Source organism: Juglans regia, chromosome 11, assembly GCF_001411555.2.
Source record: "Juglans regia cultivar Chandler chromosome 11, Walnut 2.0, whole genome shotgun sequence".
Lineage (NCBI taxonomy): Eukaryota > Viridiplantae > Streptophyta > Magnoliopsida > Fagales > Juglandaceae > Juglans > Juglans regia.
The window spans coordinates 2,406,871-2,424,529 of NC_049911.1; the positions used below are offsets into that span (position 1 = coordinate 2,406,871).

The window sequence follows — 17,659 nt, forward strand, 5'->3', positions numbered from 1 at the left end:
GTATAAAACCAAGGGAGTGCCATACCTCTAAAAAACTCAGCCACTGCCACAACAACATTAGAACTAACAATATGCCAACCGGACATATAAAAACCCGAGCCAAACTTGTTAGGACCCAGGCTACTATTTACTGGGATAGAAATCGAGGCCTCATAAATTTACTGCGATGTCGGAATACTACATAAAGCCTCATTATCAACCTGTTGAATCACCTCCTGCACCAGACCCTCCAAATTCGGTTCTACATGAGATGCAACAGCTTCCAATTTTTTTTTTAAATATCGAACTGCTCCTTCATGAATCTACTCTGGAAAGGAGAGAATTGAGCCATCTTCAAGCTACATTTCCTTCACTTCTTTATAATTTCGGCGACAACACGAAAAAACATCGCATTTGCTTCACCATTTTGTATCCAAGTGCTTAGCTTGTTGTGCCAATCTTTGCTCTTCTTTGTCAAGCTAAACTGAAAGTTCAACTTGAGATACAACAAGGTTAGTTTTGACATCTTCCGAAAATGCAGTTTGCAAACTTTCCTCTAATAAACTTATCCGATCTTCAAGTTCCGCAATATGCTTCTCAGTCCTGCCAAAAACTTGTTTATTCCATAATCTAAGAGCCACCTTCAAAGCTTTGAGTTTCCTCATCAAGTTGTCGAGCTTAGAGCCCCTTTCTACGCCATTCCAAGCCAGAGAAACACAATGAAAAAATTGGTCATGATAAACCCACATCTGCTAGAATTTGAAGGAAGGAAACCCGTACTGATCCAACTTTGCATCCAACAAAAACTACATTGGTGCATGGTTCGAAAAAGTCCTATTGAGGTACTTCATATGAGCATCAGGAAAAGCATCTAAAGCTACATCGTTAAGAAAACACGATCCAAACGTGCCCATCTTTTAGAGAGACTTGCATGCCCATTACACCAAGAAAGAGGCTGACTAGAAAATCGCATCTCTAACAAACCACAAGCATCCACCCAGTTATTAAAATCATCCATTGCCATAGCAAGTCTTGGCCGTCCCCCTCGCCTCTCATTATCCTACCTTATTATATTAAATCCCCCGAAACAAACCAAGGAATATTACGAGAGATCAAAGCTGACAAAGAACTCCAAAGTCGTCTTCTCTCCATATAATAGCACTTAGCATAAACAAAAGTGACTAAAATCTCTTTCAAATTATACTTGAGATTAACCGATAAGAACTTATCCCCTATGTTATCCATTGTGAGTTCCGTACTTGGGACCAAAATATCCACAACTTCCCTCCAACACAAATATTTGGGTCACAAAACTCAAAATTCAATTGATCTTGCCATAACAATAAACGAGCTTGATCCACCATTGGTTCCGCAATAACAAGGGCTTTTGGTCGTAACTTTGATACTAACTTCTTAAGACGTCTAGACGAGGTCCCAATACCCTGAGTGTTCCAGAAAAAATAAGGAATCATCATAAATTAAGGCGATAGGGCTTGCTTTTAACCCTCAGTGATCCCTTTAGCTTTGTACCTTTATTCTGCAAGGTAGACTCATCATGAACATCAGAATCAGATACTTGTTCAGGCTTTTAACCCTCAGTGGTCCCCTTAGCTTAGTACTTGTTCAGATTTTTTTGTGATTTGGTATTTTTAACTATTCAATTCATTCACAAATATATATATATATATATATATATATTTATATATATAAGTTAGAGTACAAACAAAATTCGAGGAATAAGTTGACTCAGTTTAATTAAAGAGTATAGACAAAGATTGATAAATAATTCGACTCGACTCGAATTCAGACTCAAATTATTTGAATCAAATTCAATTTGATAAACCAAAAACTCCACTCCACTCCACTCCAATTGTTTACAGTCCTATTAAAATAAGGGCTGCTGATATCACTCTAGTTGATAAAGCGAACCGGTGGGTTTGTAGATTGGAAGAAAGGGAACGCACCGGATTGAGAACCCAACCACGAACAGTCTTTCCAAGATATATATTTCAAACCTGGGACAATTGCATTTCATCTCTTTTTTTTTTAATTGGTCGGTATTATTGCATTTATTAAGAACCCTAACATATATTCAAGTTTTTTGTTTTTCATAAGGGCTTTTTATTAGAGCAATCGAAGTTAAATCCGTATGTTGTTTTTGTTTCGACGGTGATTGTTGTGATCACTTTATGCACAACATATGTTCAATGAAATTCCTACAAATATAAAGGGATTATATAACAAAAATAAAAGTTACTAATTAATGTAACTTTATGTGATATATTATATTTATTTTACGATAAAAATAATTTTACAATTTGATACTTTTATTAAGTGTTACTGGGATTAGGTTTGATCATTTGTGTTAAATCATAAATGTATTTACTTAAAGCCCTTTTGTACCACTTACATTGATATATATCAATGTTCAAACACAAAAATTAATGCAAGCAACCGTCACTAAACGTATACAAGAATTGGTTTTATGTTCGAACGATAATATTATTTCATTTAAACGTAAGACAGACGACGTCGTTTTAGAATGATTACACTCAACAATGTATATTTCGAATGAAATAAAGAGTTTTTATCTCCTTGCGCGCGGGTGTTTTGATAACTGTATTTTTAAAAAGATTATATTTTTAAAAAGAGTATAAATACCCATCCTTTATTTTAAACTACGCATCTCCCATTTGGCTTCCTGTCATTTCATTATTCTTTTTTAACATCAATATAATATATCGTGTATACGTACTGTGGCTTGGTAACATGAATTTAGAGATCTAAATTATTAACTTTTTGTTTTTATTTGAAATTATCCAGCAACGTATATGCACTGTTAATTGAACTGATCCAGCCCTACAAGCAGACATGTTTGGGTAACATCAAACATTTTCAAGATTTTTCATAATTTCATTCTTAAACATCACTTAAATACAAAACAATTTTATATATCAAATTTTAAAGTTTATAATCTTACCTAAGTATTACTCAAACACAAACTTTAATACAACTTTTGTAAACTTAAATACTATACTTATTTTGAAAACAAAAATTCTATGTACATTCACTTTTGTGTACTCTATTAATGTGATTGACTGCATCGTTTTTATAATATAAAATAATTATTTTGACCATTCACATCAATAAAATGTGTAAAAATAGTTGTATGTAGTAGAACTCAAAAACAAAAATTCTATGTACATTCACTTTTGCGTACTCTATTAATGTGATTGATTGTATCATTTTTATAACATAAAATAACTGTTTTGACCAATCACATCAATAAAATGTGCAAAAATAGCTGTACGTAGTAGAACTCAAAAACAAATTTTGAAATACAAACATCCAAACATGCCTTAACATGGACCTGAGGTGATAAGCTCTCTTTATCTCACAATGATGCAGATGCAGATGTAGGGTAAAGTGGAAGATTTGCGAGGGAAACGGACACACAGGCAATCTTGTCATTGATGAACGTTTATAGCTTTTACGGGGAACTGAAATCTCACAAGGTGGTGCTTCCCCACTAGTACACAGGCTGGGTTTTACGCCAACACCGTGATTCAAAGGGCGTGTCATTGAGATTGTATCATGAATTAAAATTATTAAATTTATTCAATTAATTCCTTTATTCTTCTTTGTATCACATGTTACTCACATGTATTTAATTTCCCTAAGTACTGATATAAATACTGGCCTTTGGTCACTGCACACAGTAGTTTTAATTCAATTGAGGCAATTTCTCTAGAAACTTCTCTCGGCCATTGCTATGCTTGGGTTTCATCCTTTTGTTGTGCTAGAGTTTTGCCCCTTTGTATTCTGCTAGGTTTTGCACTTTACATGGTATTAGACGTCCTTTTCTGATTGCTTCATTGGTGCCGTCTCACAAATCCGTCTCTGAGGATGCTGTTTCTCCTTACTTCCTTCTTCCTAATGATAGTCCTGGTGTGCTTTTGGTCACTCAGCCTCTTCTCCGTGAGAACTATCATGCTTGGTCCTGCTCGATGTCCATGGCCCTCTCGATGAAGAACAAGCATGGATTCATTGACGGATATATTCCTAAACCTTTGGACTTGACAGATTCTCTTATTTCTCCATGGTTCCGATGTAACAATATGGTGATATCTTGGATCTTAAACTTTGTTTCTCCTGAGATTTCTTCTAGTATCTTGTATATTACGACTGCTTGTGAGATCTGGTCAGATCTTAAGGAACGATTTTCTCATAAAAATGGATCTCGCATTTTTTAGTTGCAGAAATTGATTTCCTTTCTTTATCAGGATTCTCTTTGGTGAGTAATTATTTTACTTGTCTTAAGGGCCTTTGTGATGAACTTACTAATTACAAGCATGTTCCTGCTTGTTCTTGTGGAGCTATACGAACGTTAAACTCCTATGTTTAACAGGAACATGTTTTACAGTTTTTGATGGGATTGAATGAATCTTTTGCACCTGCTCATGCACAGATTTTGCATATGGAGCCTCTGCCTCCTCTTAATAAAGTTTTTTTCTCTTGTTTTACAAGAGGAACAACAAAGAGAAATCTCTTTTGTTTCTCTGCCCCTGTTGATTCACATGTTTTTGCTTGTCAAATTGACGGAACCAAATCTGTCAAATCCTTTTCTAAGAAGGATAGACCAGTATGTAAACACTGTGGAATTATTGGTCATGTGATTGAAAAATGTTAAAAGTTGCATGGTTTTCTCCCAGGTTATAAACTGAAACAAAGGCAACAGTTTATGGCTAATAATGTTGTCCTTAATGATAGCAATTCCTCGGCTGTTTCTACTTTTTCCTTGATTAAGGCTCAGTATCAACAGCTTTTGTCCATACTTCATCCTTCTAAATTTGTTGATGAAGTTCCTTTTGCTGTCAATGTTGTTGTTTCGAATTCTTTTTCTGGTATTATTTTTCTCATAATAATACTTACTCTATTTTTTCTATTGCTTAGTCTACTACATTTAATTTAAATTTCTGGATTCTTGACATTGGAGCCACTGATCATATGATTCATTCTATTGTTTATTTTACTTCTATTACCAGTTATGTTAATACTTCTATGAAGCTTCCTAATGATCAATCTGTGTCTGTTACACATATTGACTCTCTTTTTATTTCTGAACATCTTGTTTTACATGATGTTCTATGTGCTCCAACTTTTAAATTCAAATTGATTTCCATTAGCAAGTTAACACAAGCACTAACTTGCTGCTTTCTGTTTTCCTCTAACATTTGTCTAATACATGACCTGATTCGTTGGAGGCTGATTGCAGTGGGTAGATTGCAGGGAGGCCTTTATATACTAGAACAGTCAAACCATTCTATTTCTAAACCTACTTTTTTTCTAGTACATATGCTGCTTGTTTACCTAATACAATATATCTACATGTTTGCTCAATTTCTTTCAAATGCGTTAATTATGAGCTTTGGCATAATAGACTTGGTCATCCTTCTAATTCTAGGATGTTGTTTGTGAATAATTTTGTTCCTAAATTGACTGTTCCATGTACTCCTTGCATGATTTGTCCCTTAGCTAAACAAAGAAAATTACCTTTTCCTAATAATGTTCATTTGTCTACTGCTCCTTTTGATCTTGTTCATTGTGATGTTTGGAGTCCATATTCTATACCTAGTGTTGAAGGTTACAAATATATTTTGACTATTGTTGATGATTCAACTCGTGCTACATGGATTTATCTTCTTAAGCATAAATATGAAGTTTCAAATATTTTTTGAGTTTTTTTATAAAATGGTTAAAACACAATTTCATTTAAAAATAAAATCACTTCGTACTGATCATGGCAGAAAAAATCACTTCGTACTGATCATGGCAGAAAATTTTCATTTGCTTATTTTTTGCATTATAAAAGCATAATACATCAGCACAGTTGTGTTGAGACTCCTTAACAAAACTCTGTTGAGGAGATAAAATATTAGCACATTCTTAATATAGCTAGAACGAACATGATTCAGTCTCATCAGCCTATTCATTTTTGGGTGATGCTGTTTTAACAATAACTTGTCTCATTAATAGGCTTCCTACTCCTCTTTTAAAACAAAAATCTCCATTTGAGCTTTTGTTCAAAATTTCTCCCTCTTATGATCATTTAAGAACTTTTGGTTGCGATTGTTTTGCTTTAACTTTACAAAGATCTTGAACCAAATTTGGTTATTCCTTTGGCATAAAAGGTTACAGACTTCTTGATCTAAAAACTAATCATTCTTTTACATCAAACAATGTTATTTTCCATAAACATATTTTTCCTTTTACTTCTCAAAATACCACTGATTTTTCTTCTATTTTTCCTGTTGAATGTTCAAATTTAGATTTTTTAGACGTGCCTTCATCAACACCTTCTATTGATTTACCTCTTAACTCCTCTTCACCTTCTCATTCATAAGATTCATCTGTTCAGTCTTCTTCTTCCTCAATTTCTGTCACTGTACCATTGCCTTATGATCTTCTTAGAAGATCTTCTAGATTCAGAAAGGTACCTGATTATTTGTAGAACTTTCATTGCAATTCCTCTTCTGCACACTCCACATAAGATCCTTCAACAAATTCTGATTCATAAGGTTCTTCTTCCCTTTTGTCTTCCTCTCTTAAATATGATATTTTCAATTTTCTATCATATGCTAATCTTTCCCCTTCACATAAATCTTTTGGCATGTCCATTTTTGCTGATACTGAACTTGAGTTCTATCATCAAGCTGTCAAGTACTCTCATTGGGGAGATGTCATGTCAGATGAGATTGCAGCCTTGAAAATTAATAATACATGGACTGTTACTTCTTTACCTCCAGGTAAGAAGCCTATAGGCTGCAAATGAGTTTATAAGATTAAGTACCGTGCTGATGGTTCCATTGAAAGATATAACGCAATGTTGATTGTTAGGGGTTATACTCAAACTGAAGGATTGGATTATTCTGAAACTTTTTCACCTGTTGCTAAAATGTCTACTATTAGAACTCTTTTAACCATTGCTGCTGTGAAAGGCTGGCATCTTACACAGCTTGATGTAAATAATATTTTTTTGCACGGGAGCTTATCTGAAGAAGTATACATGGTCTGACCTCCTGGTTTTCATGTTAAAGGGGGTCCCGAGTTTGCAAGTTGAAAAAATCACTCTATGGTTTGAAACAAGCCTCACGACAGTGGTTCTCCAAGTTTTCAGCTTCTATACTCAATATGGGTTTTCAATAATCTGAAGCTAATTATTCTCTTTTTACTAAGACTGAGGGTTCATCTTTTCTTGCCATTCTTGTCTATGTTGATGATATTCTCATAGCTAGTAATGATATGGAATCTGTTGAGCGTTTAAAGTCCTTGATTGATGAGAAGTTTAAGCTTAAGGACCTTGGTAAGCTCAAATATTTCCTTGGTTTGGAAGTGGTTCGGTCTTCTGCTGGTATTTCTTTGTGTCAAAGAAAATACACTTTGGAGATTGTTCAAGATGCTGGTTTACTTGCTTATAAACAGTTGCCTCCTATGGAACAAAATATTAAGTTGAGTAAGGATGTGGGAGACTTGTTGCCTGACCCTACAGCTTATAGAAGACTTGTAGGTCGATTTCTTTACCTCACATTAACTCAGCTAGATTTGTGTTATTCTGTTCATAGGCTTAGTCAATACATGGCTTAGCCAAGACAACCCCATTTACAAGTAGCTTACAGAATTCTACAATATATCAAAGGCACTCCTGGTCATGGTCTTTTCTTCCCAGCTACTAATTCATTATCTCTCAAAAGCTTTTGCAGATTCTAATTGGGCCTCTTGTCCAAACAGTAGAAGATCTACAAGTGGTTATTGATGACTTGCATAATTTCTTATATTTTATCACTTATTAACTTTAAAATTTAGTCTAAATACCCTATTATTGGACTAAAATGCTAAAATATTAATAGAAATAATTGAAATTAATGTGTATTTTTGAATTGAGTTTCTATTTACTTTGGGATACTCATGAGCATATTTTTATATTTAATTTCAGAGTTTGTAAAAGAATGCCAAACCCATTCAAATTCAAAGAACTTTCAAGTGGGCAAGATGTTGAAACAGCCTAAGATCTTTCAATGAATGTATGATTCTTCAAATAAGGATAATGATGGGGTTTGAGAGTAATTCGGATTAGAGTCCAAAACGTGCTAGCAGACAGCATGGATATACTTTAGTATTTTAATCATAATTTTCCACTCCAATATCGGATTGATGCGATTCTTAATACGTTTGAAAGATATCTTAAAGGGGCACAAAGTTATCTCTAATAAGGTTTTTCAAATTCAAACTCCTGAAGCACATACGTGGCTACCAAGTTGAGTCCTAAAATTTAGGCAATTTTGTGTGCGGGAATATGAAGATATTATGGTTTCTTTCCTACCCTATTTAAGCATATCATTAGCACGAAATTTGAGAGTTTTTTTAGAGGGGCATTTCTTTGGAGTTTTTCATTTCAGACGCTGCGGCTTGCGAGAAACGACACTGCGGACTACAAGGAGCATTTTCAATGTTCATTTTCTTCTATTCTTCTTCAGAAAAATTATGGTGAATTCGTTTATATTGAATTTAATTTTTAGCATGAACTAAATTTTCTTTATTCTAGAAAAACGATGTAATCTAGTTCTAAACTATACTTGTTTTTCTATGTTAATTTGAAGTAATTCTCTTTTATATTTGTGTGATTTATTCTGAGCTTATTGCTTCTAATTAACTGGCCATTAATTACATGATTTTAATTTTGTGATTTGCTGTCGAAAGAGAGAATTATATGACTGATCTTGGATATTTCGGCATAGGTAATATAGAGATCGAAAGATTTATATGAACCTATGTTGTATTAAAATCATTAGTCTTATTGCTTTCTTGCTTTATTAATTTGCATACTCTTATGTAAAATGATGAATAAGAATAATTTTCAATTGACTGTCGAAAGAGGCTTTTGGATGTTTGTGGAGATTTGCTAACAAACAGAGAGAATTAAATTCAATTAGCTAGATGAGTGAATCATAGTATGGAATTAGGTGAAATCGATTTCCTAGAAGTTTTCTTTTTCATTGATTTGATCTTTGAACAATATCTTATTTTTTCTTTGAGTATTTTCTTTAAATTAATTTTATTTTAATTTACAATTACAAAAATTTTAGTGACTTTTCTAAATAAAGTCGAGATTAGTATAATTTTGATATTTGTCAAAAGTAAGCTACCAATCCCTGAGGACGATACTCTTCTTATCACTTTACTATAAAACTACGATACTGTGTACTTGCAGTTTTGCACCGATCAGTTATTGTATTTTTCTTGGGGATTATTTGGTTTCTTGGAAAACAAAGAAACATACCATTGTTTCTAGATCTTCTGCAGATGTATTATTTGACTTCTACCACTTGTGATATTATTTGGTTTCTCACTCTCTTATCTAATTTTGGTATTTTTCATGCTCATAGTGCTCAACTATTTTGTGATAGTCAACATTCTTTATACATTGCTACCAATCCAGTCTTCCATGAAAGAACAAAGCACATTGAGATGGATTGTCATTTTAGTCGAGAAAAACTTCAAGCTAGAGTTATCAAGACCTTTCACTTGGCTTCTAATCATAAACTTGGTGATATGTTAACCAAACCTCTTGGTTTTCGACAATTTCATTACTTAGTTTCCAAGATGGGAGTCTATTTTATATACTTTCCATCTTGAAGGGGGTATCATGAATTAAATTTATTCAATTAATTATTTTAAATCCTTTATTCTTCTTTGTATCACATGTTTGTTACATGTATTTTATTTTCCTATATACTAATATAAATGCCTTTGGTCCCTGTACACAAAGTAGCTTTAATTCAATTGAGGCATTTTCTCTAGAAGCTTCTTTCGATCTTTGCTGTGCTAGGGTTTCATCCCTTTGCTATGCTAGGGTTTCGCCCCTTTGTATTTTTCTAGGTTTTGCACTTTACAATTGCTTTTAGCCAATGTTGTCCTTGAAGGAAATCACGAAGGCAGCCCGGAAGAAGGGAGGAAATCAAGTTGGAGGGGTTCGGGTCCAAACGACGTTGGCGTGTATGAAGTGGAGAAAGGGAATGGGTTTCTCAGTGCTGTGAAATGGTGGAAGGGAATGGTGTGTATAAGAAAAGAGGAAGGGAAATACAGGGATAAATTTTTCAATTTCGGGCTCAGTCTTGGGCAACTTTATGTATTGAGTGTCAGTGATAGAAGTGTATGAGCTTCTCAATGAATAGTATTGAGAAAATGAGAGAACAACTGGGATGAGAGAATCTCGGTATTAACACGTTTGGATACCGAGTATATTTGGTCACGAAATCACCTTAGATTTTTGTGTTTAACCTATCTGATCTTTCTATTGATTTCATTTTCTCACAAAAGAAAAAGCTCGTTTCGATTTCCTGGTCAAAAGGTTTTTTTCTCATTAGTTAATTGATCATAATATAATGGCTGAAAGAGATTTGAGACATCAAGGCGACTTTCAATTCAGTGCTGACTAATTGAAGGAAAAAAAAAAAAGAAAGAAAGAAAGAAAAAAGGTACGTTTGGATATTGATAGGAGTTGAATTGAATTGTAAATAATAGTATTTTGTTGATTCTATGAGATAAATTTTAAATAATAGTATTTTGTTGATTCTATAAGATAAATTTAACTTTCTTAGGTTGAGATGAATTTTAACTTTTTAGGTTAAAATGTATGAAGCAGGTTGAGATGAATTTAATTTTTTTTATTGAAAGTTGAAAAAGTAGTAGATCCCATCATGAGAAATAATATTTGCAATTGTGAAGTGCGCAAGCGCTGTGCAATTCCTCTGAAAAAAGTAAATAAATACGGGACCCACATGAAAAAAAAACTAATTTTCTAATAGTGGATCTCACTCTTTTTCAAAACGATTGTGCGGCGGTTAAACACTTTACGACTGTATGTAACATTACTCTCCATCAATAATTGATTTGAGAAGAGTTGAATTTGGATCAACAAGCAAACACAATCTAAGATTTGAGATTTGTGCAAGTATGAATCAGAGGTCCGTATCAAGCCATTTATAATGTACAAGCACAAATTGATAACACTTACTAGAATCATTATAAAGCTTAGCTCTATCTAATTAATTAATAAGGAACAAATTTGAGATTTCCACTATCATACTCAAGTGAGGTATTAGGATGAGTCCCCTCTCCTCAAGAATACAACCATGGCTATTTCAAATAGTATTTATTTATATACTTGCAAAGTTGCAACTGTAATTTTGATAAATTAAAATTTCAAAACAATTAGGGTTGACAAGTGAAATGTTCAAAACACCCTCTTTCTATGCTTTATGAATTTTGATCTTTGTATTTATAAATGATTAATTTTATATCTTCCTTTTCCTTATTAAAAAGACAATTCTGCAAGGTACAATCCGTCATGCGGAACTGCCGTGCAACCGGCTGACACGTCAGCATCTGACAGAAAAAAATGAAATGAAAATTGAGAAGCAAGCATCGACTGAACCTAGCGACTAAAACAAGCCCTCCCTCTGACTAAAACAAGCCCTCCCTCACACTAAAATAGTGCTTCGACTGAAAGTATATGTTGGACGAGAGCCTCCTCAGCTCCACAGGCTTCCCTACAATGGGTTGGCTGCCAGATTTCTCTTTCTGCTTGTTTTCGAAGAGGTTGATACGGTCCTACATGCTAAGTCGCTTGGAGGGTTGAGACGCCACAATTGAAGATGACTTGGGCGGAGCCTCATCTTTCTTGTCATTCTGCGCCTTCGGCTCGGCTAGGTCTGTTCCTCCCTCGGTTAATTTTTCTCGTTGAAATCGCACTGAAGCCTCTGAATCCTTCAAGAAGAACTTTAAAAAACCAACCATCGGGTCTCCTAGTTCCTTTTTTGACTTTAAAACATCTACTTCATACTCATAAGCACTCGTCCTTTTCTTCTTCTTGTCTACTGCAATGTAAAAAATGAAACACAACATTTCATTTTAACAATTCTGCTATAGGTACCTGACGTTGGGTACCCGTTGAGGAATCGGTTGACGTGGTTAATGCCACGCCAGCCGATATTTTTTAAATAAATAAATTAAAAAAAAAAAAAGAAGAACCATCCCAGCCAGCACCCAAATCGGTCTGAAGCAAATCAAACCCATCTCAAAATAAAAGTTGTTGGGGTTTACGAAAGGAAGGAATCAAAGGTCATTGTTCTTTCATTTTTACAATACTATTTGGATAAGAAAAAGTCTACTTTCTTATACCCAGGTGATGAAAGCCCCAGATCTACTCACTTTAGACTTCATTCCAACATTATTTCTACCATCAAACTTTGCCTTGCTCTTTCATTCTCTCAACACTTTCGTATACCCATGTGATGAAAGTCTCAAATCATGATGATCAAATTGTTGCCCACGATTACACTTCCACTCTCTTTCCATATTTTGAACAGCGGAGAAAAGAATATGGTATTCTTCTTCTTCTTCATGTTTCTTCTCCACTTGTCTTTTTTTCTATTCTTGTTTGAATATTCTTTGCTTTTCATACTCTGTTTGGTTTTCAATTCATATTCATGGCAGCCATCATGAGTAGATCCTTGATTTCTACCAATCATTGGTTGAAGAAACAATACCAATGAGGCACGACTTGATCAGAAAATAGTGAAGATGAAGTATATGAGAACAAGTACCCACGAACAACTTGTCTTCATGAAGTGCTGTGTTTCATGAGATGAAAATATAAAGAAGATATAGAAGAAGATGAGAGGTTGCTAAATTTGAATGAATCGTACCGTTTTATTTTTATATGTAATCAGATGTGTACGCGAGAAGATATCCCTCCCTGAGTGCAAATAGTTTTTTTCTTCATTTAATGATGTGAAGACTCCCGTCGGTTGCATACGTTAGTTGCAAAAAGTATTTCTCTTAAAAAATCATGTTCATTCCAAACCAAACAAGCACGCGAGTAGCCGCCCAATTATCATCCAAACAACACAAGCTCAACTTGCCATGAACTCAAGCCAAGCCCTCTCAATTTATTCCTTCTAGGACAATCCGCGCGTGAATTTTCCGTCGTTCTAACTGGCAAGAAAACTTTAGCCTTGGTTGGTTGGACAGTTTAGATAATATAAGATGAGAGGTTTTATTAAAAATAATGTAAAATATTATTATAATATTATTTTTAACATTATTTTTATTTATAATTTAAAAAAATTAAATTATTTATTATATTTTAAATAAAAATTTAAAAATATATAAAAATTATATCTAACCAAATCCGTCCTTATTCCTTAAGGGCAGGTTTGGGGCCAAAACCAAAACACAAAATTCTCATCTCATCTCATCTCATCATTACACTTTTTTCAAATCTCCATACAAAATATAATAAACAATTCAACTTTTTCAAATCCCAATACACATTTTTCAAATTCCAAAACAATAATAATACCAAAACTTAATATTTTAAACTTCAAAACAAAACACAAAATTCTCATCTCACCCCCCAAACCTACCCTTAATCTCGAAGTTTTCGTTTTTTTTTTTTTTTTTTATATTGTTTTTCGCGCTTGGTTTTCCATCAACTGCTGAGCGTTGACGGTATCCAGGACCATGCATTTAACATAGGACAGAGAGAAACGCGTTGCTTCACCGCGGTAGCAAACCCAGACGCTACCAGTTACCACTCTACTCGTTCGTCCGTTCCCACCGATATTCCTGCCTATTTCTACAATCACCACAGATTTCTCGTCTCTCCTATAACAACCCATCCTTCGTCCTCTACGTTATCTAATTCACATTTCTAATCTCTCTATTGATTTCCCTTTCGCTCGCGGAGAAAACTCTATTCAATTTACTGATTTAAGGTTCATCTTTTCTCATTAGTTCATCGATCATGGCTGAAGGAGATTTGAGATCGCAGGATGGCATGGTACGGACCTCTCCAATTCAACTCATAATATTCTTCGTTCTTTTGCTTTTGTTTTATTTTTGTTGGGAATTGCAGATTTTAATTTTCTTACTTTCATAAAAGGAGAAGTTATAATTATTTTTCCCTTTGATTTTTGTGGTGGAAGACAAGGGAGGAGGAGCAGATGCGGCTGAAGTACCTTGAATTCGTGCAGGTGGCTACAATTCACGCTGCGGTGTGCTTCTCGAACCTCTACTGTTACGCCAAGGGCAAGTCCGGCCCTCTGAAGCCCGGCGTCGAGACCGTGGAGGGCACCGTCAAGAGCGTCGTCGGACCTGTCTACGACAAGTTCCACGACGTTCCCGTCGAGGTTCTCAAGTACGTCGACCGCAAGGTGAGCACCTATGTCATAGTACTGCTGCTTTTATCCAATTAATTTGCTTATTTATCCGCGATATCGTCACCATTTTCAATAAGAAAACCCTCAAAATCGAATTCAGAAGCTCTCATTAATTGTTGATTTCGAGATTCTATCTTGCCTCCTAACAATTAAGAGCTTGTTTACATGGTCAAGAAAATGCACATGATCTGTGATCTTTATTGCGTGTGAGATTGCATTTTCCAATTTAGTTGTTAAGAGCCTATGAGGAATCTCATCTCTGGCACTTTGAACCAGCATTCTGCATTTACTCAGTTGAATATTTATGATTTTTTCTATATTTTTCGCATCATTGCAGGTGGATGCATCTGTGACTGAATTGGACCGTCGTGTGCCCCCAATTATCAAGCAAGCATCTTCCCAGGCATTCTCAGCTGCTCAGAGTGCCCCCGTGGTAGCTCGAGCTGTTGCTTCCGAAGTTAAGCGTGCTGGGGTGGTGGACACTGCCTCGGGAATTGCCAAATCTGTTTACACCAAGTGCGAGCCAACCGCCAAGGATCTCTATTCCAAGTACGAGCCCAAGGCCGAGCAGTGTGCAGTGTCGGCTTGGCGCAAGCTCAATCAGCTCCCTCTCTTCCCTCAGGTGGCTCAAGTTGTTGTCCCAACCGCAGCATTTTGTACAGAGAAGTACAACCAAACAGTGCGCGACACTGCAGAGAAAGGGTACAAGGTTTCTTCTTATCTGCCCTTGGTCCCTACAGAAAAGATTGCCAAGGTTTTCAGGGGTGATGGTTCTGAATCAGAGCCTTTGGTTTCCAGTGGAAATGAAGCAGCTGTGGCAGCCCATTGATGGTTTTGTTCTTCAGTGACTTTTGTTTGCAGCCCATTGATGGTTTTGTTCTTCAGTGACTTTTGTTTGCTTTAGTTTTTGTGATGATGATATGATATCATGTGTGAAATGAGATGATGATGGTTTGTTTACGGATTTCAATCCTATTTCATGTTCTCGTTTTAGGATAGCATGTGTTGAAGATGGTGTATATTCTTTATAATCTGAAAAATATTACTTAAAATCCTATTTCCAATTCATAGTTTATGCATTTGACATTTTCGACAAAAAAGAAAAAAGAAAAGAAACCATTATTTGTGAAGTTGAAACAAACATAAACTAGCGGTTAGGATATAAATCATATTAATTACCATGGCCACACTTGGGTAGGAAAAAAGCATAAACCCTTTTTTCACCCATAAGAAAAAAGCATAAACTAAAGATCAAATTCAATATTGAAAGATAATTCAAACCCTATAGTCTGATATTCTGGACCAGAAAAACACATGGCAGAATGAATTTGAACAACCTATATAAATTTAATTTGAAGTAATTTTATTGCGTAAGTCCTGGTGCTCATATGGCCATCTCCAATATGATGATTCATGGTCTCATTATTTGTAGCTTAAAGCAACCTCAATTATCTATTTAGAGGACCACCTAGTATGTCTCAACAAAGAAGGAATCAAGATGATCTAGGGCTGAAAACCGACTAGGTCGGTTCGGTTTTGGGAAAAACCGAAACTGACAGATGATGATATTTTGATGATGAAAACTGGCCGAAATTGACTGGTGTTAAGCTGTGAAACCGGGCGGAATCGGTCCGGCCGGTTACCAGTCAGTTTGACCGGTTTGGGCTTTTTCTTGGGCCCTTTTTTTGGCCTTTGTTCTTACCCAATTGGGCCAATTCAACATTTATTTTGGGTTTTTTTTTTTTTTTTCTCAATTCATTATCCAAATTCTTTTTGAGCTTTTTTTTGAGTTGCTTTCATTTTAATAGTAATGTCTTTTATAATTTTCTACTATTACTAAGTAAATAATTATATTAATTATTACTTACTACTTATTACATAATTAAAAATAAATAAAAATAACTTCATTGGATGTTTAGTATTACATAATACATATTACAAAAAAAAAAAAAAAAAATTGTCTTAAGCATACCAAAATGCAACTAAAAAATATAACATAAATAAATGACAATAAATTCGGAATGATCTTCATATTTCTATTTCAACTTCAAGCCTTCAACCTTCAATCTTCAATAGTTGTCACATTTGATTGTGTGCCCAACTTTATATACAAACATTAATAAATATTAATAATAAGAATAAAACATCAAATGCTAGTGAATTTGGATTATAAAAAATACTAAAATTAAATTAGAATGAAAACAAATAAAATATTACCTGATTCTACTATAAAGCTTTCCACATTATCCATAGCCTCCCAGATATCAATGGTTGTTGTCGGATGCCTTAACCAAATTTGAGTACAAATAAGTGCCTCAATGGTTCTTGGAGCCAATGAACTCCGAAAAAGATCAAGCACACGACCTCCCTTACTAAATGCTGACTTGGACGCAACTGTGGAAACAAGTATGGCTAATAAATCTCGTACAATCCTCGCGAGTGTATGATAGTTAGCCTCATTAATTTTCCACCAAGCCAACAAGTCAAACGATGTGGAGAGTGTCTCACAACCATCTGATAAATATCGATCCACTTCTGTTTTGGCAATATTAGATCCTATGGCGGAAGATGCTTTATACCACTCATAGAACCATTTGGTCTCATGCTTGCCATCACCATCATTCATTGTTCTAGATGTTGGAGGGGGTTCATGTTCTTGGGTACTCGTGGTGGAGCCGAATTCTGCATTATATTTCGCATTCAAATCTCTCTATACATGTTTCACACTTGACACCAACTCCTCAGCAGGAAACTCATCATGAACTTTCCTCAAGTGGAAAGTAAGAAGTCCTAACTTGCTTTGTGGATCAAGCACAATTGCAATTAACATGAACAAGTTCAGCTTGTCTAATGACCCACAATACTTATTATATTTTGTTCTCATGTTTATGATCATACTCTCAAGCAACTATTAGGACTCTCACTCAACTCCATCAACTCATTTTGGAGATCTCTAGAAAATTGGTGTTGGCTGTCACATATAAAGACCCAAAAAATCTATTAATGGCATCATAAAACATTCTAAAAAACTTAACAAAAACCTGCACTGTCTCCCACTCCCTAGCTTTAGGAGGCCCCATGTGTCCAGACCTAGGGCCATCATCAAAAGTAAAAGAGATAATTATAATCATCACTCTCCATCTGCCTAAAAGCCTTCTCAAACTTCTCAGCCGCCTCCAACATCATATAAGTTGAGTTCTATCGTGTCTGTACATCAAGACACAACATTTTCTTACAATCAATTTATTATTTTTCAGCACATCTTTTAAATTTGTCTAATCTTGCGAGAATGAATGCACATATCTAACTGCATTTCTAACCATTGTGACAAAATAATTGCACTCCTTCAAACCCTCATTCACAATAAGATTCAATATATGAGTACAACATCTCATGTG

At 34.8% G+C, this 17,659-nt stretch overlaps 1 protein-coding gene across 1 annotated transcript; it reads left to right on the forward strand.

Moving 5' to 3' along the window:
• Positions 1-13,560: 13,560 nt before the first annotated feature.
• On the forward strand, positions 13,561-15,259 carry LOC109020594 (REF/SRPP-like protein At3g05500). Its single transcript, XM_019003088.2, has 3 exons — positions 13,561-13,882; positions 14,028-14,255; positions 14,599-15,259. Exons 1-3 carry the CDS (start codon positions 13,847-13,849, stop codon positions 15,088-15,090), a joined length of 756 nt encoding a protein of 251 aa, XP_018858633.1. The 5' UTR covers positions 13,561-13,846; the 3' UTR covers positions 15,091-15,259.
• The last annotated feature ends 2,400 nt before the right edge of the window (positions 15,260-17,659 follow it).

Coding starts and splice junctions, on each gene's coding strand:
- LOC109020594 (XM_019003088.2), top strand. CDS start 13,847: ATGGCTGAAGGAGATTTGAGATCGCAGGATGGCATG. Junction 13,883..14,027: donor TGAGATCGCAGGATGGCATG/GTACGGACCTCT, acceptor TTGTGGTGGAAG/ACAAGGGAGGAGGAGCAGAT. Junction 14,256..14,598: donor TCAAGTACGTCGACCGCAAG/GTGAGCACCTAT, acceptor GCATCATTGCAG/GTGGATGCATCTGTGACTGA.